General features: G+C 50.0%; 1 protein-coding gene across 4 annotated transcripts in view; it reads left to right on the top strand.

Annotated features, from left to right (window-relative positions):
• Nucleotides 1–23,191, top strand: part of FLVCR2 (FLVCR choline and putative heme transporter 2) — a 60,722-nt gene that overhangs the window by 9,917 nt on the left and 27,614 nt on the right. For all 4 annotated transcript variants that reach the window (XR_331640.4, XM_006117772.4, XM_075926850.1 and 1 more), the window contains exons 2-4: nt 4,770–4,911; nt 9,088–9,228; nt 22,953–23,020. Coding sequence is in view for 3 of the 4 variants with exons in the window: in XM_006117772.4 (XP_006117834.2) it covers nt 4,770–4,911; nt 9,088–9,228; nt 22,953–23,020 (351 nt within the window). In the remaining variant the exon portion in view is untranslated. The remainder of the gene's footprint in view (nt 1–4,769; nt 4,912–9,087; nt 9,229–22,952; nt 23,021–23,191) is intronic.

Here is a 23,191-nt window from a genome sequence, read left to right as displayed (position 1 = left end):
GAAGTGGCAGCAACTGCATGGAATCCAGGGTCAGCGGGGGAGTTCCAAGCTGATTCCAGGCTCCATGTAGTGCTTTGGCCTTTGAAGTGTAGCAGCTAGGGCTGTTGCTACATTTCAAAGGCAGAGGTGCCCTATCAACTAATTGAATAGTTGATGCAAAATGCATCGACTATTCGATTAGTCATTTAGTCAATATTTAACGTCCCAATTGGGAACCAGACTGAAAACCCATTAACTCACTGCATGCCAGGCTTGAGAGAAAGTTAAACACAGCATAACTCTCTTCTTGCCGCCACATCTTACTATTTCAGAGGGGGAGTGCATGGGTTTTATTTTTCCCTTCCCTCCTAGCTCTCTCTTCTGGTTTATAGTGCCCTTAAGTGAGCATGTATGAATATCTGTGGTGTTGGGGGAATCATCTTGTTTATGGTTGGAAAGAACTGAATGGTGTTCCGAGAAGACACTAGTGGAAAGGATAAATTCTAGGGCATTGCCTCATACGTGGGGAGCTTGGTCAGACATTATGAAGGTTAATAATTTGTACGTGAAATGTATTTCTGACTCTAGCACTGAAGCGAGATCATGTCTGAAGAACAGAGCATTCTTTCCTGACCCAGGTTTCTTCAGTGTTAAATGGAGAAGGGAATGTGCAGATAAATGGCTGGTTTATAAAGGGCACAGATCTTTCCTTTCCCAATTACAAGTGTTGGCAGATATTTATTTGGAGACCTTGATGCTGCTGACACACTGTTTAAAGAAAACATTTCCCAAAATGTACTGATAATCATTAAAAGAGTGTGAAACCTTGATGGTGATGATGAACCTTCAAAGTCTAACTTGCATAAGCTACTGGGGAGTTCTGTTTGTTGGCATGCAGAGTGGATAGTTGTGTGATCTTGGACAGGTCCTTTTCTCTTCCCTATCTGTGAATCTATGATTGTATGATTCTATGCTTCTCTTTCATTGTCTATAAAATGGGGTAAAGATACTAGTTGATGCTTCCTTTAGTGGAGGAGTATGAAGACACTGTAGTCTATAGAAATGCTCACTGTTAAACTGGAAACTAAAAATTTACAGCAAAACAAAAAGCTTTCTTGTGCTTTCTGCAATCAGGGTGTGGGGAGATAAAGTCAGCACTTCACCAGGTTCCCTGCACTGAGACAAAAGAGTGATAATAAGGATAAATATAAATGTATCACTCTTTAACAAGGTAGTTGCCCTAGCTGGAATGTCTCGTTTCCATATTTTTTCATAGCCATTGCTTCCTCTTCTACTATGGGGATGTGTTTGTGGCTGCTCTCTTGTTGATAGTGAAGCATAAATAACTGTGTTTGGGTGGGAAGAGGGAGGCATATTTTGTATTGTTTTTATCATTCTGGTTCATTTGCTGCTAAGTCACATTCAACTGTTTTGGGTTACAGAAGAAATTTGGAAATGTGTCCGGCAAATGTGGGAACTGCTTCAAGTGCTGCTCTGCAGTTTTTTCTTTCTATAGCTCCCAGAAAGCCTTGTGTGTGCTTAGTCGGGCTTGTCACTGCCTGGAAAAAAAAATGTAGCTTGAACACAAGATAATGAAGAAATTGAGTACAACACTGAAGTGACTAATTACTTCTGCCTCTTCCGGGTCATGTGTGCAAATAACCTCTCACTGGGAAGTGGTCCTCTTGTTTGAGGTTCTGAGGGAGATGGAGAAGTGAAGAGCACTAGCATATAAAGCTGGAAGAGTGGGTAAATACTCTTGCTGGAAGCCAAGTGTTAGTTGCAACATAGCCGCACGCAATGAAAAGTGGACAAAAGAGCAGCTTTCGGAGGCAACCTCCTATCTTCAGAATTACTCACAAACACACAGAGTGCACTGTGACTGTTCTTTTCTTAGATGCGGGTTCAGGCATTTGGATCAAAACAACTGACTTCATTCTGTTCCTTGAGAGGGCATTTTAGGCTGGTGTCACTATTAGTTACGCTGACCATACATCCCGATTTTTCTGGGACAGTCCCAAATTTAAATACTCTGTCCCAGTGCCCCATCAAGTAGTGAAATGTCTCAGAAAGCCATGCTGAACATTTCACTACTTGATGGGGACACTGGCTTGTGGGAAGAAGCGACCGAGAAATGATGCTGTGCCATTTCTCCTCGTGCGGTGCAGTAGCCTCCTCCCTCAGCAAGGCACATAGGCAGTTCCTTTGGAGCTTTGCCAGTGGGCAGCCGGGCAGGTTTCTGGTGGCGTGTGGCCTCTCCAGTCCCCCCTGCTTCCCCACGCAGGACTGTCTCTGCTGCGCAGGGTCCTGGTCCACCGGCACCAACATCTCCTCCAGGCAGCCTTGTAGCCCCAGCAGGAGCTATGCAGAGCCTCCCTACCTTCAGGGCCCCCATTATCCTTCCAAAGATGCCAGCTCCATCCCTCAGAAAGCTGGTGGTGCTGCCCCCAGGGTGGGCGTGGCTTGAACCCTCAACCTCGGGTTTGCTAGAATGGGCCTCATGTGGCTGCTTCTTAACTCAAGCTGGAGCCAAGCAGCCCATGGGGACTGGGACTGCTATACTAAAAATAGCACTGTAGGTTGCCTCTGCTCCAGTCCTGGCACATGGTCCCACCCCGGGAGCAGTTGGGGCCAGAGTTGTGGAGGCTTTTAGGGCCGGGCCAGGGTAGTAATAAGAGTACTGTGGCCCCTGCTTCAGTGCCCGCAAACTGCTTTCCAAGTTAAAAGCAGAAGGCAAGGGAAGGGGCAGGGGGAGAACTAAGGAGAAGGTGGATGAGAAGAGGAGGGGGCTTGTGCTGGGGGAGGGGGACAGGGCAGGAGAAGGCACCAAGGGGCAGGATGGAGGAGAGAAATGCCAGGGGGCCAAGAGGAGTCAATGAGTAAAAGTACAGGAGGGAGGATGGAAGGGAAGGTGTCAGTGGAGGTTTGAAGAAGGGAGGGGACAAGGTGATGCTGGGAGAGGAAAGGGGAGGTACAATGGGGGCAAGAGAGAGGAAGAAGAGAGGGGAGGAGTGGGTGCCAAGAGAAGAGGGGTTGAAAGGAGGGGTGAGCATGAGGAAGGCAGGAGATGAAGCGAGTCATGTATGAAGGCACAGAGGGGCATGAAGCAAACTGGGGCAGAGGGTGTTGAGGGGGTAGGCACCAGGGAGAAAGAGAGGGTGGGGAAGGGGGAGGCACCAGGAAGGAGCAGGGGTAAGAGAAGATGAAGGTGCCAAGGGATTATGGGGGTGAAGCAGAAGGGCAGATGTGTGGAGGGGTGAGACGGGCACCAGAGGACAAAGGAGAGAGGCAGGGCAGGTGGGTAGAGGGAGATGTTAGGAGAGGGGATGGGGAGGGGTAGTTACAGATGATTAGAGTGGAACTAGAGGAGGAGTGGACACAGGGGGAAGAGAAGGGATGGTGCAGGGGAGTATGACAGATCCCCAAAGGGCTGAGGGGAGTGAGAAGGGCAGGAGCCAGGACAGCAGAGTGGGTGGGGGAGCAGCAGGCATCAGGGAAGCAGATCGGGTAAGGGGAGGGTAGGAGACATGGCAGCAGAGGGAAAAGGAAGAGGTTTATAAAGATATTTATTAATAACCTAGGTGCCACAGTAGCACATACCTAAACAAGCACATATGAACTCAATACTGGTGCCCAAGACACAACCCACTCTGTTCATGGGAGGGAAAATCTTAGAGGGAACACTTTCCTCAGCTTCTCCTCCCAAGTTAACGCAATGCAAATTGGGTTAATGCAATTGCAGGATAGTTGCATGGGGGTAGGGGAGGTGTCCTGTGGGAGCCAAACCAATCCCTATTGGTAGAGGATGGTGGCAGGTCACCATACTGTTAGTCCCAGATACTTGTGAATACTTGGTCTACTGCAGTGGTCACCAACCAGTAGATCGGGATCTACTGGTAGATCTTGGAGCTTTTGACAGGTGATCCTGATGGGTTTGGCCAAGAGGCTATCAAGTGCCAGCACTTCAGCTGCCCCTCCCCCCACTGCTGCTCATCTCCTGCCCTTTGCCTTGGAGCTGCCCCTCCCCTTGGGGAGCCTCCTGCTTTCTGGGCAGGGCAGGGGAGGGAGAAGAGGGATGCTGATGCCAAGGTGCTCCCTCCCACTCTGTATCCTTTCTCCACAGAGCAGAGAGGGGACACAAGAGTGGGTGGGTGGGGGGAGGGCTGCTCCAGCCCCCGCTGGTTAACTATAACCACTAAGCATCACCCAGTAAGGGTAATGCTTACCAATTAACCATTTACATCCCCACAGGACATGGGTGGATTGGCCATACTGGGTCATTCTTTTGTTAGATACTGAGTGTAACCAGGCCAAAGAAGCAGATGCCTCTACTTAAGAGTCTTTCAAAGCAGGAAATCTCAGAATGGGGACAGCCGGTGCTGAGCTTAGGGAAATACATCTTTGGATTTAGGATGCTACTGGTCTTAAGGATTTCAAATCCTTTGTGTGCCTTTTAGTGCTCCTCTTGGGCTTAAACTTCTTAGACTGACTTGAGCCAGTAGAGATGTTGACAGAGTAAGAAAAGCAGCTGAGGTGTCACTACTACAGCTGCAGGGCCATTAGGGCACACTTTCATACCAGTTATTTGTTGTGGGTTCTGCACAAATAATAGTTACTTTCTATTTTATTTTGATTGTTGAATCATTGAGTATGAGCTATCTTATCACCACATGAGGGTGGGCTTCATCTTGGGGTTGAGTCCCTTGATTATGGTCCTAGCCTGGAGATTGTGGAGGAGGTGTCCTTCACCCAGCATCTAATTCTATCTCTCTCCTGATCTCTCTGCTTAGCTTGGGATTGCAGTGGGTTTCGTTGTCCCACCCGTTCTGGTTCCCAACTTGGAGGATCAGGAACAGCTTGCCTATCACATCAGGATCATGTTCTTCATCATTGCAGCCATAGCAACAGTGCTTTTCATCCTCGTCATCATTGGTAAGGAGGGGGCAAATAAGCGAGTGGAAGGGATGGATGAAAGGATCAGATGGTGTGTATAGGTCTCTGTATTGAGGAGGGCATGAGGCAGGGGCAGGGGCAATGTGGGGCAGTGCCCCAGCACAGTGCCTTGCTTGTGTTCACATAGAGGGTTACTTACTCTCAGCAAGGAAAATAAGAAACATTCACTGAGCTAATCCAAACAAGCCAGGGTTGGGGGAGAGGGAGACTGAGGCTCAGGGCTTCCTCTAGCAAGCCAGTGCTCATGTTCCAGCCCCATGGGGACGGGCAGACGCTGAGGTACAGAGACTTGCTGTGGACCAGATGTAAGGAAGCCTAAGGCTGGATCCAATCTGTGAGACATAGATTCCCTACTCCTAACCTAAAGGAATCTCCCGAAGACCCCATTCTGGTTTCTGCCACCCATTACCAAAATAGCCAATACATCATTTGGCAATAGAATCTTCCCTTCCTCTTTCAAACATGCAATAGCCTGACTAATATTGCAGATACCCAGCTTGGACACATCAGTTCAAGGCAACAAACCTCCCATTCCTGACATTACTCACAGAGAAACTATCCTCAGGCCAAGCTCTTCTAATTGAAGCGAACATTCTAGACCCAGCACAATTTGGATTCAGGTCAAGGCATGAAACTGAAGGCCCTTTAGTGACAATGATGGAATATCTGCTGTCAGTAGATAAAGGGAAGACCTCCATTCTCATCCTCTTGAATTTCTCTGTAGCAGTCAATTCAGTTGATCGTGCGATGTTGCTATATAATCTGAGAGCAGTGGCAAGAATCAAAGTAATGTATTAAAATGGTTTGAGTCCTTCCTAGCATGTGCCTCACAAACAGCGATGGGAAACTGCACCTTCATCACTAGGGCACCCTCACAATTGGAGTTCCACAAGGATCAATTCTCTTTCCAGTCCTTTTTAACATCTACATACAACCATTTGGAGAAATAGCCAGATAACATGGACTCAAGTGCCAGCTGTATGCAGAAGAACCTCAGCTTTATCTGTCCTTCACCACATGTGATGACACTGCAAGCACCAAAATGTTCGTATGTTTGGACAAGACCAGCCCATAGATGGAGAACAGCTGATTAAAACTGAACCTGAAAAGCTCAGAGGTGATGACAGTGGGCAGAACAAAGCATTTTGAAAAGTTTACAGCCATCGTCTTTTGGCTGTAAGGCACACACCCACAACTGCTCAATTTGTTCAAGAGTTTAGGAATATTGATAGATTCTTCACTGAGGGTGTGTTACAGTGCACTCGTAGCTCAAAATAAGCTGCTCAATTTGAGCTATGCAAATTGCATAGCTTATTTCGAGTGTATTTCAAAATAGTTGATTTCAAAATTTGACGCTGTGTAAATACAGCTATTCTGAAACGTCCCTTAATCCTTGTAGAACGAGGTTTACAGGGATGTTTTCAGGGGCGTCAGAATAGCGAGCCTGTTATTTCAAAAGCTTTTTTGAAATAATGAGCTTGTTTAAAAGATGCAGAATAGCTATTTCAGGATATTGGAAGTATCCCGAAATAGCGCCGCAGTGTAAATGTGCCCTGAGACACTAAGCTCTCATGTGGCATCTGCATTTAATGCTTTGTAATCTCTCCATACTGATAGATGATGTCCTCAGTTATTTACACCTTCACTTCTCAGGTGGACTACAACAATGCAACATACTTAGGAAACGCTAACTAGAATAGAACAAACTTAAAACAACAACAAATAGACTGGTAGCACTTTAAAGACTAACAAAACATGCAGATGGTATCATGAGCTTTCGTGGATACAACCCATGTCATCCTAAGAAGTGGGCTTTACTCATGAAAGCTCATGATACCATCTGCATGTTTTGTTAGTCTTTAAAGTGCTACCAGACTATTTGTTGGGTTTTAAGTTTATCCTGTTACAGACTAACTTGGCTACCCCTCTGATGCTTTAGTATAGAAAACTGCAGCATGTCTCCTCAGCAGTAAACGTCAACACAAGCAAACCTGTCTTCTATTTACCCATGGAATTTCTGATCAAATTCAAGGTCTTGGTTCCTTGTCTTGGAGGCATTGCATGGTCTGGATCTAGCATATCTAAAAGATCAGAGCTCTGAGATGAAGATTGTGGTTGACAGCTCTGCTCTTCTGCCACAATGTAACTCTTTACAATAAGGGTCTATTTCTTTGGGCAGGAGACAGAGCTTTATTGAGAGCAGGTCTGAGACTGTGGAATGAATTTCCCCAAGAAATAAGTACCATAGCAGTGTACAGCTGGCAGGAGCCTTGCAAGGTCATCTCATCCACCTTGCTATACTGAGGCAGGATTAAGTATAGTTAGGCCATGCCCAGTGGGTGTTTGTCTAGCCTGTTCTTATAAACCTCCAGTCAGGAGGATTCCACAACCTCCATTGGAAACCTGTTCCACAACTTAATTACCCTTATGGTTGGAAAGGTTTTTTTTCCTTAATATCTAATCTAAATTTACCTTGCTTCCAATTTGCTTGTTGTCCTTGGTGGTTAAGAAAGAACTGATCACTCTCATCTTCATAACCACCCTTAGCATATTTGAAGACTGTTAGCACCCCACCAGGCCATCCCAAACCTCCCCTGCCTGCCACACAGATCCCTCTACCTCGCTCCTGCACCCAACCACCCAGCCAGACCTTTACCCCCATCCCACTCCTGACCCATTTTGTCATCTTGAGTGGTTGGCTGGTGGTCCACAGAAAGGTCTGCGTTGGGTGGGCTGTGGACCAAAGAGTTTGAGAACCACTGGTATAATGCATACTTAAGTCCACACTCTTTGTCAACAATAAAAGGAGGAGAAAAGACAAAAGTCTCACAAAGGTGGAAGTTTTTTGTTGGCAAAACTGGATGTTTTTCTCAAAAAAATCACATTATAATATGTGTACACACACTGTTTTTGGTGACAAAATATGCCAATGTAGACAAGGCCTAAGAGAAGAAACAATGTGTGACAGATATCAGTCATGTCATTTAACGTGCTACTTGAATGCACTCGGGTGATAAGCACAGTGCAAAAATCTATATGGAATCAAGTTATCCCCTGTATCCTTTGTCAGCCTGTCTGAAGTCCCTGCAATGGACAGGGCCTGTCAGAACTAGCCTAGAAATTGCACCATCAAAGAGCATGTGCAGAGAGGGTGCCAGGATCAATTGCTGGAGATCCTCAGGGGTTCCCTTCTCAGGGAAAATAGGGGGCCGTGACGTGATGCAGGGACAGTTGGGAGAGGAGAAGTCAGTAATCGGCAAAAGAGAGAAGGGCTTAAGGGCAGAAAGTGGTATAATGAAGCCTGGTAAACCATTAGATTAGAGGTGAGAGACCCCCGAAGGAGTGAATGGAAGACAGGTTTTTAGCTCGGCAAAGCAGAGCACTAAACTGAGACCAGTTGAGTTCTGTTTTATTGGAACCTTATTCCCCTAGCCATTCATCTTTCAACCTCCTGTTGTGCCCTGCCTGACATGCAGATTATGAACTCTCTGGGGTAGGACTATTGTTTTTGTTCCATGCGTATACAGTGCCTAGCACAGTGAGACCCTGTTTTTTGGTTGGAATTCTTAGGCATTTGCCTAATATAAATAATCACCTCTAGGGAGGTTGGTCAGACAAGCCTCAACTTGGAATGAAAGCCAGATCTCTGACCAAACAGAGCAGAGCACTGTTCCCTAAGGCACTAACCCTGACCAAAGCCTAGGGCCTGGAGTGGAACTTTGCACAGCATAGCTCCCACCTTAGGGCACAGGGCCTGCCATGTTTTCATTTCCAACATCCCTCTCACTCTGTCACTGCCAATTGCATATTTTGAAGTTGAATACTCTGTAGACAGAGACATTAATAGGCCTGTTAGTCCTCTGTGGGTAGGCCCACTTCTGAGCACTGAACAGATATAAAATGTCAGCTGACAGGCAATGAGCTTTCTCAGCTGCTTCCTCTGAGGGTGGAGGTTATGGTGCTGGAGTTTCCTTTCTCTTAGAGACTTTCTGTCCCTTCATATCCCTGAGGAAGCTCAAAAGGGAAGTTTAGAGCTGCAGGGGGAGTGTGTGTTTATAGACTTATTTTCTTGCCTCACTCCATAATATTCCCTCCACCCCCAACCCAGGTTCCCTGAGGCCCTGTGATTGACTGGTTCATTCTGTTTGTTTCCAGTGTTCCGGGAGAAGCCCCCGTTTCCTCCAAGCCGGGCCCAGGCCTTGAGCCAGTCAAAGCCACTGGAGGAATATTCCTATGTGCAGTCCATCCTCAGCCTGCTCCGCAATACCAATTTTGTCCTGCTGATAGTCACTTATGGTAAGATTCAGTTTCAGGCAGGAGATTTGTCTGCTACTGTGTGTGCCTAGATGAGTCCTCCCTGGGCAGTGCTGACCAATATCTGGCCCGGGCTGCTAGCAGGAGTCAGGTCTTCCTTGCTCACAATCCCTCCCACAGGCATATCTGCTCTCATGGGCAGCCGGTATCCTAGGCAGGGGAAGGCACTTCCTTCCCAAACTGCCTCACCTGGCCCCACCCATGTCCAGCTCTGTGCCATGCCTGCTGGCCACCTCTCTGGAGCTCTGGGGCTGCTCGCCTGCTGGCTCTTCGGACCTCTGGGGCTGGGGCCACGCTACGCACTGGCTCCCTGGAGCTCCAGGGATGGGGCACACGAGTGGGGGAGGGGGCAAAGGAGTTAGGGGAGGTTGGGAGGTGCTACAATGGGGCAGGGAGGGGGCAAAGGCCAGCAGCCACATTGGGGGAGAGGGGGTGAGGGGAGAGAAGGCTGGGCAGGGGCCAGGTGAGTGGGAGGGAAGCATGGGCTCTGGTGGGTGGGGGTAGGGAGGCTTTCCTTCCCAAGCCATGGGGTCTCCCACTGCCATGCTTGCTCTGTTATAATATGAGCAAAGAAATGCTCAACTTCCATAACCAGTGGAAAGTGTGAGACCCTGTGTAACCAGCAGGGGAAGAGATTGTGCGGGGACTGGAGTGAGTATGGACATAGCCTCCACTGAGCCTCTTTCACTCCTACTCCCTAAATCCTCCTATGCCCACAACCCCTCCACTGTGTCCCTTTTACTCCTAATGCCTGCAGCTCCCCCTTGTGGCTCTAGCCCCTCCACTGTGCCCCCTTCATTCCTACACCTTGCACCCCATGTACTCCTAAACCCTGTATCCCCCTCCTGCACTCACATGGGGAAACTGACCCACTTGGATGTATAAAGTAGCTGGTATTGCTGCTCGCTCTCACACTGGACTCACTCCAAGCATCACAGGGGTGCACAAGGAAAGGGAGAAGAACACGGCTGTTGATGCCTCAGCCCAGCCCAGGGGCAGTGACCCGAGTAGAGATGTTAAATCTCGATTAATGAATTAACTGGTAAAATGTTAGGTTTACCTAACATTTAACCAACTCAAGCGGGATCCTAGGCTGGGGATTGCTCCAGCCTGGCTGGAGCAGCCCCCAGTCCATGGGGCTCCTGGCCTCAGCCCCGTGGTGGGGCTGCTGCTGGCTCCCAGCTCCTGCCGGAGCAGCCCCTCTCAGCAGCAGGTCTGGGCTTCCAATGGATGGAGATTGCTCTGGACATAGGAGCAGCACGTGCATGTGGCGGGCCCCCTGCGGGGCTGGAGCAGCCCCCTGCCTGTTGCAGGTGGGGAGTTGCTCCATCCTCCCACCATTACTGGCAAACTGGTAAGAATTACCCAGGTAACCTTTCACATTCCTAGACCTGAGTTTAGGGAGCCCTGGTTTTGTGTATTGGGGAGAGGGAGAGAGAATGATTGCATGCCAGAGCATATGAGTGTGCTGTCTTTTTAAGATTGCACTCCAGCCAGGAGCCTGAGGACTTGTGTTTAGACACAAGCAACCAAAGGGAGCAGCGCACACAGATCCCCCCACTCCTATCTCCTTAGTTTGGAGGCCTTTGGCAGGGGGGTCACCCTAACATCAGCCTACCTCCATCCCTGCTGCAGCAGACAGGAGGGTGATCCTAGTCTAGAATGGGTAGGGGCAGTTCCGGGAGGAAGGAGAGGGACTAGTTCAGCAACAACTGCAGACATGGGACAGGGAGTGGAGGTACACCCCTGCCTCAGAGTCAGCTGGTCATCTAGCTGTCCCCTGCAGCTCCTGTCTCCTCACTCCCTATGCTACTGCTCACCTACCTGCCTGCTGCCTCCATCAGCCCAGCTGCTCTCTTCAGGTCAGGTGGGAATCCAGGTACTGCTCACAACACCCCCTTTGGTGGGATGCCCTGTCTGGGGTCTCTGATGGCCATTCCAAAGGCCTGCCCTGAACAGGATACACTGTACATAAGAAAAGCTCTTCATTGGGATCTGGAGCACAGTCTGGGATCTCCAGCCCCCTCTCAGTTTTTTTTTGCCAAAACAAGTGGCTAATAGAACATCTGGGTGAATAACAAGGGTTGAGGACAGTGAGATGCTCACTTTGGAGCTGCAAAAGGTCTGTTGGGTCATTTAGTCCTTTCTCCCTGGTGAGTGCAGCAGAGCTTTCTAGAAGTAACCCTCAGATGTCCCAGGTTACTCTGCCATGCCATTCTGTTCTTCTTCGAGTGGTTGCTCATGTCCATTTGAAGTAGGTGTGCGCACTGTGTGCACCGCGACTTCCGGAGCGTTTTCCCTAGCGGTACCCGTAGCGCCGGCAGGGCACCCCCTGGAGTGGCGCCACCATGGCAGGGCATAAGTAACCCTGCCGGCGCTGCCCCACCTCAGTTCCTTCTTACCGCCATGACGGTTGTTGGAGCGTCTCTATCTCTCTTAGTCAGTCAGTTAGTTAATGGTTCCCATTCTTCTACCTTGATTGTAAATAGTTCTCTTAGTTAGTTAGGTTCTTTGTTTTTCTCTCCCCCCTCGGGGGTGAGGAATGCCAGGGCCGCAGGGCTTTAAGGTGTGCACTGCCTGCGGGAAGTTTATGCCCAGAGGCGACCCACACGACAGTTGTCTGAAGTGTCTGGGTGAGGGCCATCTCGCAGTCGCTTGTAAGATCTGCAAGTCTTTTAAGCCGTGCACGAAGAAGGAGAGGGTTTCCCGCCTAAAACTTCTCCTCATGGAGAAGATACAGATCCAATGGTGGACATCCTTGCCGAGGTCGCACCCACATGTTTGGCTTTGCTGCTGAACAAAACGATGGCCAAGATTACTAATGCCCTGTGGCAGACGCCGGCGACCTTGACCCCTACCTTAAAAGGGGTCGAGAGGCGCTATTATGTTCCACAGACGGGGCATGAGCCTAAGCGCCTCGATTTGATGGGTCGTAAGGTTTACGCCACAGGTGCGGTGCAACTTTGCATCGCAAACCAACAGGTGATGTTGAGCCGGTACGCCTTCAACACTTGGCTGGCTATAGAAAAATTCAGGGACAGGCTTCTGGCGGAGGACTGTCAGGAGTTCGCGGCCATCGCTTTGGAGGCGAAGATTATTGCCCGGACGGCTCTCCAGGTGTCCCTGGACACGGTTGACTTGGCAGCCCGTACTTTATGGCATCTGGGGTTCCATTGCGCCGTGGTTCCTGGCTGCAAGTTTCCGGGATTCCCCCTGATGTCCAGAATACTATCCAGGACTTACCCTTTGATGGCAAAACTTTGTTCTTGGAGCACACTGACTCTAGGCTCCATACACTAAAGGACACAAGGTCTACCCTTAAGTCCTTGGGCATTCACACGCCTGCCCCTCAGCGTCACCAGCTGCCCTATAGGCAACAGGGGAGGGTGCAGCCCCAGGTCCCCTGTGGGGATTACTGTAGGCGCTGCTCCCGGGCCTCCGTTGGAGGTTCCAGGGCGGCTGCGCACCCCCCCACGGGCGCTAGGGGTCGCTGTCGTCGCCCCAGGGCAGACAGCCAGTTGGGAGGACCCCACGTCCCTTCCCATCAGGCTAAGCCCCAATTTTGACACGCTGATAGAGAGTTGCGCACCAGTCTCCTACCCTGGCCCCCCGTTTGGGGCCAGGCTATCCCATTTTGCCCCTGCTTGGGCCCTAATCACAACAGACGCCTGGATTTTAACAATAGTAAATGGGGGCTATACCATCCCCTTCTTGGGCCGGCCGCCTTCCAACCCCCCTTCCCCATCCCTCTTCAGGGACACCCCTCTCGAACACATCCTGCGTCAGGAGGTGCCCATGCTCTTTGCAAAGGGAGCAGTAGAGGAGGTCCCCCCACACCTGTGGGGACGGGGATTCTATTCCCGATATTTTGTTGTCCCCAAACCAAAAGGAGGAGTCCGTTCCATCTTGGACCTCAGATCTGAATAAGGCAGTCATAAAACACAAATTCAGAATGGTAACTTTAGCCTGTCTTTCCAGTGCTACAGTTACGAGACTGGTACGCAACTCTCGATCTCAAGGACGCGTACTTCCACGTGGCGATCAGAACCAGCCACAGGAGGTTTCTCAGGTTTGCTGTTGGCCAGCACCATTTTCAGTTTACGGTGCTCCCTTTTGGCCTGTCAACGGCACCCAGAGTGTTCACCAAGTGCATGGCAGTGGTTGCGGCGTTTCTCCGCAAACAAGGGGAGCTGGTGTTCCCGTACCTCAACGATTGGCTAATCCGAGGTGTCACTAGCAGGTAAAGGCTCACGTGTCACTCACAAAGGCCCTCTTCCTAAAGCTCGGGCTCATGCTGAACGAGGAAAGGTCATCCTTGACCCCCTCGCAGCACCTCGAATTCGTGGATGCCCTCCTCAACGCAAGGGTAGCAAGAGCTTTCCTCCCCAGGAGCAGGTTCCTCTCCATAGTGGAGCTGATTTCTGGGTTAACCCGGTTCCCTATCACGACCCCTCGGGTCTGCTCGAGGCTCCTGGGCCATATGGCTGCGTGCACGTTCACGGTACACCACGCCAGAGTGAGAATGAGACCTCTGCAGGCTTGGTTGGTGAAGGCCTTCAGTCAGTCCCGGGGTCTTTGGGACTCGATCCTCACAATGCCACCAGAGGTCCTAGCCTCCCTACAGTGGTGGACCCAGGAGGCTGTGGTGTGCAGTGGGGTCCCTTTCAACGCCCCTCCCCCCTCCCTTACACTGGTCACAGATACCTCCGACCTGGGCTGGGGAGCACACCTGGGGCAGCACAGGACTCAGTGTCTGTGGTCCCCTACAGAACGAACCCTCCATATAAACGTCTGGGAATTACAAGCGGTGAGAAGAGCCTGCGAAGCCTTCCTGCCAAGGCTTTCTCACCGCTCGATCCTGGTTCGTTTAGACAATACAGCGGCTGTCTTCTACCTCAACAAGCAGGGGGGAGCTCGGTCACTTCTCCTCTGCCGAGAGGCTCTGTTCCTTTGACACCTGTGTGTGAAACATGACATTACACCACAGGCAGAGTACCTCCCGGGCTGCAAGAATCTGTTAGCAGACTCTCTGAGTAGATCCTTTGGAGCCCACGAGTGGTCACTCAAGGACTCAGTCCTGTGTCAGGTTTTCTGCAGGTGGGGTTATCCCCTCCTAGACCTGTTTGCCTCGGCACACAATGCGAAGTGCCGGAACTACTGTTCCCTTCTGGGGCTGGGGAAACACTCCTCAGGGGATGCCCTAACAGCCGTGTGGCCAGAGGGCATTCTTTATGCCTTTCCCCCGTTCCCTCTAATTTCCAGGGTGTTGACCAGGGCAAGGGCCTTTCGGTCCACAATCATCCTTAAAGCCCCCAGGTGGCCCAGACAGTTCTGGTTCCCCATCATGGTGGACATGCTCACCAAGGATCCTATAGCGCTCCCTCCAGTCCGGGACCTTCTCACTCAACCCTGGGATGGGGGGACCATGGTTCACCCAAATCTCAGGTCTCTCCACCTAACGGCCTGGTTTATCCATGGCTGAACCAACCGGAAAGGGAATGTTCCCAAGAGGTTCAGATGGTACTCCTCAGTAATAGGAAGCCCTCTACCAGACGGTCGTACGCTGCCAAGTGGTGGCGCTTCTCGTCTTGGGCGTCCCGAAGAGGAGTGCACCTGTCCTCTGCCCCTGTCCCGACTATCTTAGACTATCTTTTTGATCTTTGGTCTAGTGGCCTCTCTTTTTCTTCTATTAAAGTCCATGTGGCATCTCTCTCTGCCTTCCAAGTGGGTACGGAAGGAGTTTCTCTTTTCTCTAACCCGGTGGTTAAAAGATTCCTTATCGGTCTGGAAAAACTGTATCCCTCAGTGAGGGCCCCGCTTCCTGCCTGGGACCTCAACATGGTCCTACGCAGGCTTATGTCGCCCCCTTTTGAGCCGTTGGCTACGTGTTCCCTGAAGCACATCTCGTGGAAGGTTGCTTTCATTGTGGCCATCACGTCGGCTCGTAGGGTTTCCGAACTGAGGGCGTTGACTATAGATCCGCCTTACCTTGTGTTTTCAAATAGTAATGTGAGGCTCCGCCCTCACCCAGCCTTTCTCCCTACGGTGGTGTCACCGTTCCACCTGTCCCAGGAAATTTATCTCCCGGTCTTCTTCCCGAAGCCCCACGCCTCCCCCTAGGAGCGAGTGCTCCATTCCCTGGACGCTAAGCGAGCACTAATGTTCTACATTGATAGGACCAAGCCCTTTCGCAGATCCCAACAGTTGTTCATTGCTTTTGGGGACAGGGTGAAAGGGTTACCTATTTTGACACAGAGGTTGTCAAACTGGGTCGCAGAATGTATCCGGGAATGTTACCAACTGGCTGGTAAGACCCCATCCAGGGTTACAGCACATTCTATCAGGGCGCAGGTGTCCTCGGTAGCGTTCGGGGCTCAGATACCGATTACAGAAATTTGCAGGGCGGCCATATGGTTGTCCCTCCATACCTTTACAGCTCACTATGCGCTAGCACAACAGGCCAGGGAGGACGCAGGGGAGGGCTCTGCTGTCCTCAATTCTGTGGTGTAAATATGTTATCACTGTTACTGGCTCATGCTTTCTTTGTGTTTACCTGTTTGAATAAATCTGTTGTGTTTATTCACCTTTTCCTATGACTCTTGTGGTCTGACTGCTCCGACCCCTCCTCCGTGTGTGGGGTTGGCTTGGAAGTCACCTACTTTGAATGGACATGAGCAACCACTTGAAGAAGAAAAGAACTGTTACTTACCTGTAACTGTTGTTCTTTGAGATGTGTTGCTCATGTCCATTCGACTCCCACCCTACCTCCCCTTCGTCAGAGTGTCTGGCAAGAAGGAACTGAGGTGGGGCAGCGCCGGCAGGGGTACTTATGCCCTGCCTTGGTGGCGCCACTCCAGGGGGCGCCCTGCCAGCGCTACGGGTACCGCTAGGGAAAACGCTCCGGAAGACGCACACCTACTTTGAATGGACATGAGCAACACATCTCGAAGAACAATAGTTACAGGTAAGTAACCGTTCTTTTTCCCAGATCATGCAGTCCTGAACCATACCTCCTTTTGGTGGGTGTAAGTGTGTAAGGAAGGGAAAGGGATCAGATACTAATTAGAGTGACTCAGTGCTGGTGATAAGAAGGGCCTCTCAGTGTGAGTTTCTTTAGAATCTGATTTTCCTGGTATAATTCTTTCTTTCAGAGTCATTGGGAGATTTGAAAAGGCTGGCTAGTGATGGCACACTTCTTTTTGGTGGCTTGTGTGTGTTTGTTCCTCTGTTCACTTGGTTCTGCCTGACACTCTTGACTTTCAGTTCTCTAACAACAAAGATAAAATGACTGAGACTTTGAGGGCCCTTAAGCAAAACAGTTCTTTGTGTGTGTCTGAGGGTTAGTCTACTACACATAGGCTGTGTCTACACTGGCAAGTTTTTCCGGAAAATCTTGTGATTTTCCGGAAAAACTTGCCAGCTGTCTACACTGGCCGCTTGAATTTCCAGAAAAGCACTGATGATCTAATGTAAAATCATCAGTGCTTTTCTGGAAAAACTATGCTGCTCCCGTTCGGGCAAAAGTCTTTTTCCAAAAGACTTTTGCCCGAAAGGGCCAGTGTAGACAGCATAATTCTGTTTTCCGCAAAAAAGCCCCAATCACGAAAATGGCAGTCAGGGCTTTTTTGCGGAAAAGTGCGTCTAGATTGGCCATGGATGCTTTTGCGGAAAAGCGTCCTGCCAATCTAGACGCACTTTTCCGAAAATGCTTTTAACGGAAAAGTTTTCCGTTAAAAGCATTTCCAGAAAATCATGACCGTGTAGATGTAGCCATACAGTGCTATAGCAGTGCATGGGTGCAGCTGTGCCACTGTAGTGCCTAATGAAGATGCTATCTACTCCAATAAGAGAGTATTCCACCTTCCTGAGAGGTGGTAGTCAATGTTCCCTCTAATTTTTTCCATCCATTTGAAGAATAAAGTTTATGTGCACTGAAGGATGTGTGTGCATCACCATAGAAATAAATGCTGCCAGATCTGGTTGCTGTGGGCACTTTGCCAATCAGCTGGGCAGCATTTGAATCTCTCCTGGGTGGATGCTAAAATGCTCAGCAACTTGATAGGTGAAACCCTCCTGTTGACATAGCACGGTCTACATCTGGGGTTAGGTTGACATAAGTGCATTGCTTGTGTGTATACTCCACAGGTGAACATGCATTGTTTGAAATGCAACTTTGAGCCGAAACCACTGTAGGGAGAGAACATGTGTTAACTTTTCATCCACCTTCTTTCTATTTCTGTTGCTATCAGTTAAGTGACCCTTAATAAACTGTGTTACAGAATTGGGGGTGAAGTGAGCCAGCAACATTGCTGCTAGATCCTCATCTTGTGAAGAGCAAGGTTCAGCATTGGGGGAGGGGAGGTGGATATTCCTGCTGCTGGCTCCCATTGCAGTGTTTTCCCAGATGTTCCTCCTATCTTATCTCTCAGAGGTTACTGACCCACCTGGTGGCTTTTGGAGTGAATGGTGTTTCCTGTACAGAGAGCATGTCAGGAATTGATAACGTGCTGATCCCTTCCCTTCCCTTGCTGCTGTGTTTCTCAGGAGTTCCTACCACTCAGTCTGGCTCAGTTTCCCTTGGGGCTATGTATGTGTCTGTCTGCTGGATATATTTTACTCAAGCTGGATCCCTGGACCACACTTATCATGACCTAGATCAGTGTGTTGGCAGAGGCTGGACTTGAAGGAGGTGGATCTTCCCTCTGGCTGCTGCTCCTGCACTACTAAAGGCTTTTCACTTTCAAGGTTCTTCATAGATGGTGGTTGCTGCTCTATTGTTACGGGAAACTGAACCACGTGGCGGGGTGAGGGCTGCAGAAGGGGAGTCAGTGTCAGAGTGGAGATTAGAATTTATGAGTTCCTGTCTCCCAGTCCTGCGTGTGGTCTACTATATTGCTCCTTTCTACTGTTACCCTGGGGTGCTTCCTGCCTTCCCTCTGACTTTGAGAGGGAGAAAGAGACAGAGAGAACAGTGTGCGAATTTTGCACTTGACTGGGCATGAAGGATTATAGCTCAACGCAGGGGCTTTAAAACTTGTTTATCCCTAGTATAGGGATGCATGGGCTGTAATAGGTGAAACCTATGAGCCTTACCAACTGTCACAATGCTCCCTGAAGCCTTAAAGAAAAACCGTCTGGAAAGATGGTGAAAGACTTTCTGAGAAGAGGATTGAATTGACCATTATGGGTTTAGTCCATATGGGAAAGGTTTCTCAGCATAGCCTATGTTGAAAATTTAAATCAGTAGAATAATATGTATATGACTCACACCAGAATAAAAGTGGTCACACAGTAAGAGTATTGTACCCAGAGCTTGAAATAAACGAAGCAATTTGAGCTACACAAATTGTGTCACTTATTTTGCGTTAATTTTGAAATAGCTTATTTTGAAATTTGGTGCTGTATGCACAGCACCAAATTTCGAAATAGAGTGCTATTCTGAAATGTCCCATTCTCCTCATGGAATGAGGTTTACAGGAACATCGGAATAGCGAGCTCGTTATATTTAGAAATAACAGGCTTGCTCTAAAGATGTGGAATAGCTATTTCAGGATACTGCAAGTGTCCCAAAATAGCTACGTAGTGTAGACGTAGCCGAAGAGTTGCTGATTTTGTGTAGCTTGTGTCCTTGGGAAGGAGTATAAGCTAAAGCAAAGCATAGTGGAAAAGAAGTGTCCACATGGGGGTAGGATTACCATCTCTTTAAGGCTTCAGTAATTTTGTGTGTGTGTGACTGGTCATACTTTCCCCATGTACACAGTGGTTTGGGAAGGTGCTTTTACTGCTCAGCAAATAGCTTAGCTCTTGTTCAGTTACTAAGACTTCCTGCTGGCTATTGCTGGGGGAAGGAGGATCAAGCAGGTTCCCCATTGTGAGGAAGCCTCCAGCTGGGACCCTCTTTGAGCTCACTCTTGGTCATTGGCATTGCAATGTTAATTGGATCTGAGCTCCTCAGGGGAAGCCCTGTCAACCCAGCAGTAATCTGGGTGAGTAGCTAAAGTTCTGCCTTGGTGGGGTGGAGTAGGTGATAAATGAGGGTAGTCAAGAATGAGTCAGACTCTGAGCTGTTCACTGACCCCAACATAGCCCAGGCCAATCATTCTGTGGTTGTCATGCTTGGGCAGAACAAGGAAGTGAAGAGAGCTCATTTGTGAGCTGCACACCCTAATGGGCTGAGAAGAGTGAGTGAGTTAGAGCAGTTGTCACCAACCAGTAGATCAGGATCGACTAGTAGATCTTGGAGTCTATGACAGGTGATCCTGACTGGTTTGGCTGGGAAGCTATCAAGTGCTGACACTTCAGTTGCCCCTCTACCCACTATGGGTGTGTCTAAACTACATGGCTCCGTCGATGGAGCCATGTAGATTAGGCTGATCAGCAGAGGGAAATGAAGCCGAGATTTAAATAATCGTGGCTTCATTTAAATTTAAATGACTGCCGCGCTCTGCCGATCAGCTGTTTGTCGGCAGATTGGGGCAGTCTGGACGTGCTGCTGTCGACAAAGAGCTGATCATCAGCTGGTCGGCAGAGCGTGGCAGCCATTTAAATTTAAATGAAGCCGCGATTATTTAAATCGCAGCTTCATTTCCCTCTGCCGATCAGCCTAATCTACATGGCTCCATCGACGGAGCCACGTAGTTTAGACACACCCTATGTGTGGGAGGGAGAAGAGGGGTGCTGATGTTTGGGTGTCCTCCCTTTTCCCCACTTCTCTACCCCACCTCCACACACAGAGAAGGGGATGGAGGGAGCTTGGCGATACAGATATGCAGGGCTCGACAAATAATATAATCTACTCGCTTGTGGTGAGTAGATTATAACCAGGAAGAGCTGGTGCAGAGCGATCTGCGCATGCACAAAGCACAGAACCGCGTGACTGGCGAGCTGGGCTCGCCACTGGTTGGCGAGCCCTGCAAATCTGTCACACATACACTGTGTGTGTCTGTCATTCTCACAAACACACACACTCATGTGCCCACCCTGCACATACATGGGGGTTTGTTGTTACTTCTTTTACGGCTTGCAAGGTGGGTTATTTTTGGTTTTCGACTGGTCTGTGCATTTAATAGTTTTCATTTCTCTCTTGCACTTAAATTTAATTATTTGAGTAGTGAGTTTTAAAATGTCCGACCTGTCATGCCTGAAGTAATTATCCCCATGGTAATTGCTGCTCCTGGAAGAAGCTGGCAAATCCCTGCAGCCCCTGAGAAAGGTAAAGCTGGGAGTCTCCACATGCTGTCCTTGCCTGCATACACCACTCCTGCAGCTTCCCATTACAAACACCAATGGCTAACAGTTATTTAGTTCCACCCATATGCTCCTTATCTCAAGGTCCCTACCAGAGTCAGCATTCTATCCTTATCTCCGTATGGAGGCGAAGGCAGCATCTAATTACAGATCTCGCGTTGTCAGGCCACAGACTTAGCCTGACTCTTGCTCTCTTGCTTACAAGACCAAGATGGCTGCACACAAATTCCCTTATTCCCTTTTCCTGCCTCCATGCCCCGATGCATTAGAGCAGTGGTTCTCAAACTTTTTGGCCCATAGCCACCCTGCTCAACAGAGACCTTTCCACAGACCACCAGCAGTGGGAGATAGGATGTAGGAGCAGGTTGAGGATGGGGGATCTGTGAGGGAGAGGGGGTGGGTGCAGGAGCGGGATGGGAGTGCAGGATTTTGGTGGGAGCAGGGTGCATGATGGGGATGGGGGGCACTTATCTGGTTCTGTGCCTCCCACTGCTCCCAGGCACTGGCCCCCGCTGCCCCCATTGGCCATGATTTGAGCCAATAGGAGCAGCGGGGAAAGCCTTCATGGGAGCAGCTTCCTGTGCTGCTGTTCCCCCAGCCAGTGGGAAGGGGAGTGGCAGAATACAAAGCCACTTCCTCCTTCCACAAGCTGGATCCGACATGCAAGGCTCAATCCTCACCCCCCATAGCAGGAAGCTGGTGCTGGCACTCCAACCTTGTGGGGGTGGGGAGAGAATTGAGCACCAGCACAAGTTCCCCGCTGCAGGGGAGGGGCAAGCCCCAAGCCTGTGGCCCACCTGCAATGTAGTTGCAGACCACACTTTGAGAACCACTGCCCTAGAGGGAGAAGGTTCTGGAGATTGGGACCACTAAGATCCCTATTACCTCTAAAAATGTGTACAGCCTTCTCTTCCTCTGCCTCCAATTCAGATAAAGAGCAACTCTGAAATTGCAGAGTTCAGCCCACCTACTGACTGAGATATAACTTGCTTTGGTTGGCCCAGCAGGGCTCCCGTCCCTCCAGATGTAGCTGCTTTGGTAGCTGCCCGGCCCAAGGCAGCCAGCCATTTTGCGAGCTCTCCAGCCTCGCTGTACAACACTGTGCCCCCATGCTCAGTGCCTGATGCCTGGGCCTCTTCTGCGTCTCTGGATTAGAACAGAGACTCTGTCTAGCTCCCCAACCTTTCTTCATCCAGCAGAAGGTTTGCCAATTTTCTACTCACAAACCTGAACATCCTTGCCCCACCTGTCCTCTGAGGCCCCGCCCCCGCTCACTGTGTTCCAACTCTCTCTCACTCACTCGCCTTGTACTCACTCACTCATTTTCACTGGACACTGGGGTGTTGGAAGTGGGAAGGGTTCTGTCTGGGGAGTGCAGGCTCTAGGCTGGGGCCAGAAATGAGAAGTTCAGTGCTGCAGGGGGCTCTGGGCTAACCCATGGGTTAGGATGAAAGAGGGGATGAGGGCTCTGGCTGGGGGTGTGGGATCTGGGATGGGGCAGAGAAGAGGGTTTGGAGTGCTGGAGGGGGCTCCAGACTTGGAGGTGGAGCCAAAGGGGTTGCAGTATGGGAGGGGGCTCTGGCCTGAGGCAAGGGTTTGGGAGGTGTGAGGGGGTACAGACTCTGGGCTGGGGTGTGGGCTCTGGGATGGGGCCATAAATAAGGGGTTCAAGATGTAGGAGGGGGCTCTGGGTTGGGATTGAGAGATTTGGAGGGTGGGAGGAGGGGCAAAGATGGGACAGAGTTGGGGCATAGGAGTAGGTGAGTGCTCTGGCTGAAGGTGAGGAGTTTGGGATGTAGGAGGATTCTCTGGGTTGGGACCAAGGGGTTTGAAGGCAGAAGGGGAATGGGGGTAGGGGTAAAGGGTTGGGGCACAAGAGGCGGCTCAGAGGTGAAAGCTTTGCGGGGCACTTACTTCATGCAGCTCCTGGAAGCAGCGGCATGTCCACCCCTTCCAACTTCTATTTGGAGGCATGGCTAGGCGGCTCTGTGTGCCATCCCATCTGCAGGCATCACTTCTACAGTTCACATTAGTCAGTTCCCAATCAATGGGAGCTGCAGAGCTGGTCACTGAGGCAGGGGCAGTGTATGGCATATAGGAGCCATAGGGGGGATGCACTTTCTCCCTATTACAGATTTCAAAGAAAGGTTTTACACAGAATTAAAGTTTCTTTATTTTGGAGTCTAGAAATTACTCCACTTAACTGTTTTCCTACACATAAGAGCTGGGGGGGGGGGGGGGGGGGAGGGAGGGGCATGCCGCTGCTTCCAGGAGCCGGTGGAGAGCAGATAGAGAGACTGACTTAGTCCTGCTGTGCTGCCGACCGGACTTGTAACAGCCAGCTCAGCAGTGCTGACCGGAGCTACCAGGGTTCCTTTTGTGGCCTGGTATTCTGGTTGAAAAACAGGCGCAGAGAATGGCAGGCTGTGAATGTGCTGTGCTTTTATCCCCCCTCTCAGGTTTGAACACTGGTTGCTTCTACGCTCTGTCCACTCTGCTGAACCGCATGGTGATCCAGCACTATCCAGTAAGTGCCTTTGATGTGCTCTCCTGCAGCATTGCTGTCAAAAGAAAGCTCTTAACCCATGTTCCACGGGTCACTTGTGGTCCAGTAAGAGCTGTAGCGTGACATCCCAGCTATATGGCACAGGATGAGAATCACTGGCAGAAAGCATGATGCAACAGCACCTGCTCCTGG

Source organism: Pelodiscus sinensis, chromosome 4 (genome assembly GCF_049634645.1).
Source record: "Pelodiscus sinensis isolate JC-2024 chromosome 4, ASM4963464v1, whole genome shotgun sequence".
In the NCBI taxonomy this organism is placed as follows: domain Eukaryota; kingdom Metazoa; phylum Chordata; order Testudines; family Trionychidae; genus Pelodiscus; species Pelodiscus sinensis.
Note: the sequence above shows the minus strand (reverse complement) of the source record. Positions and strands in the feature narration are given on the sequence as shown.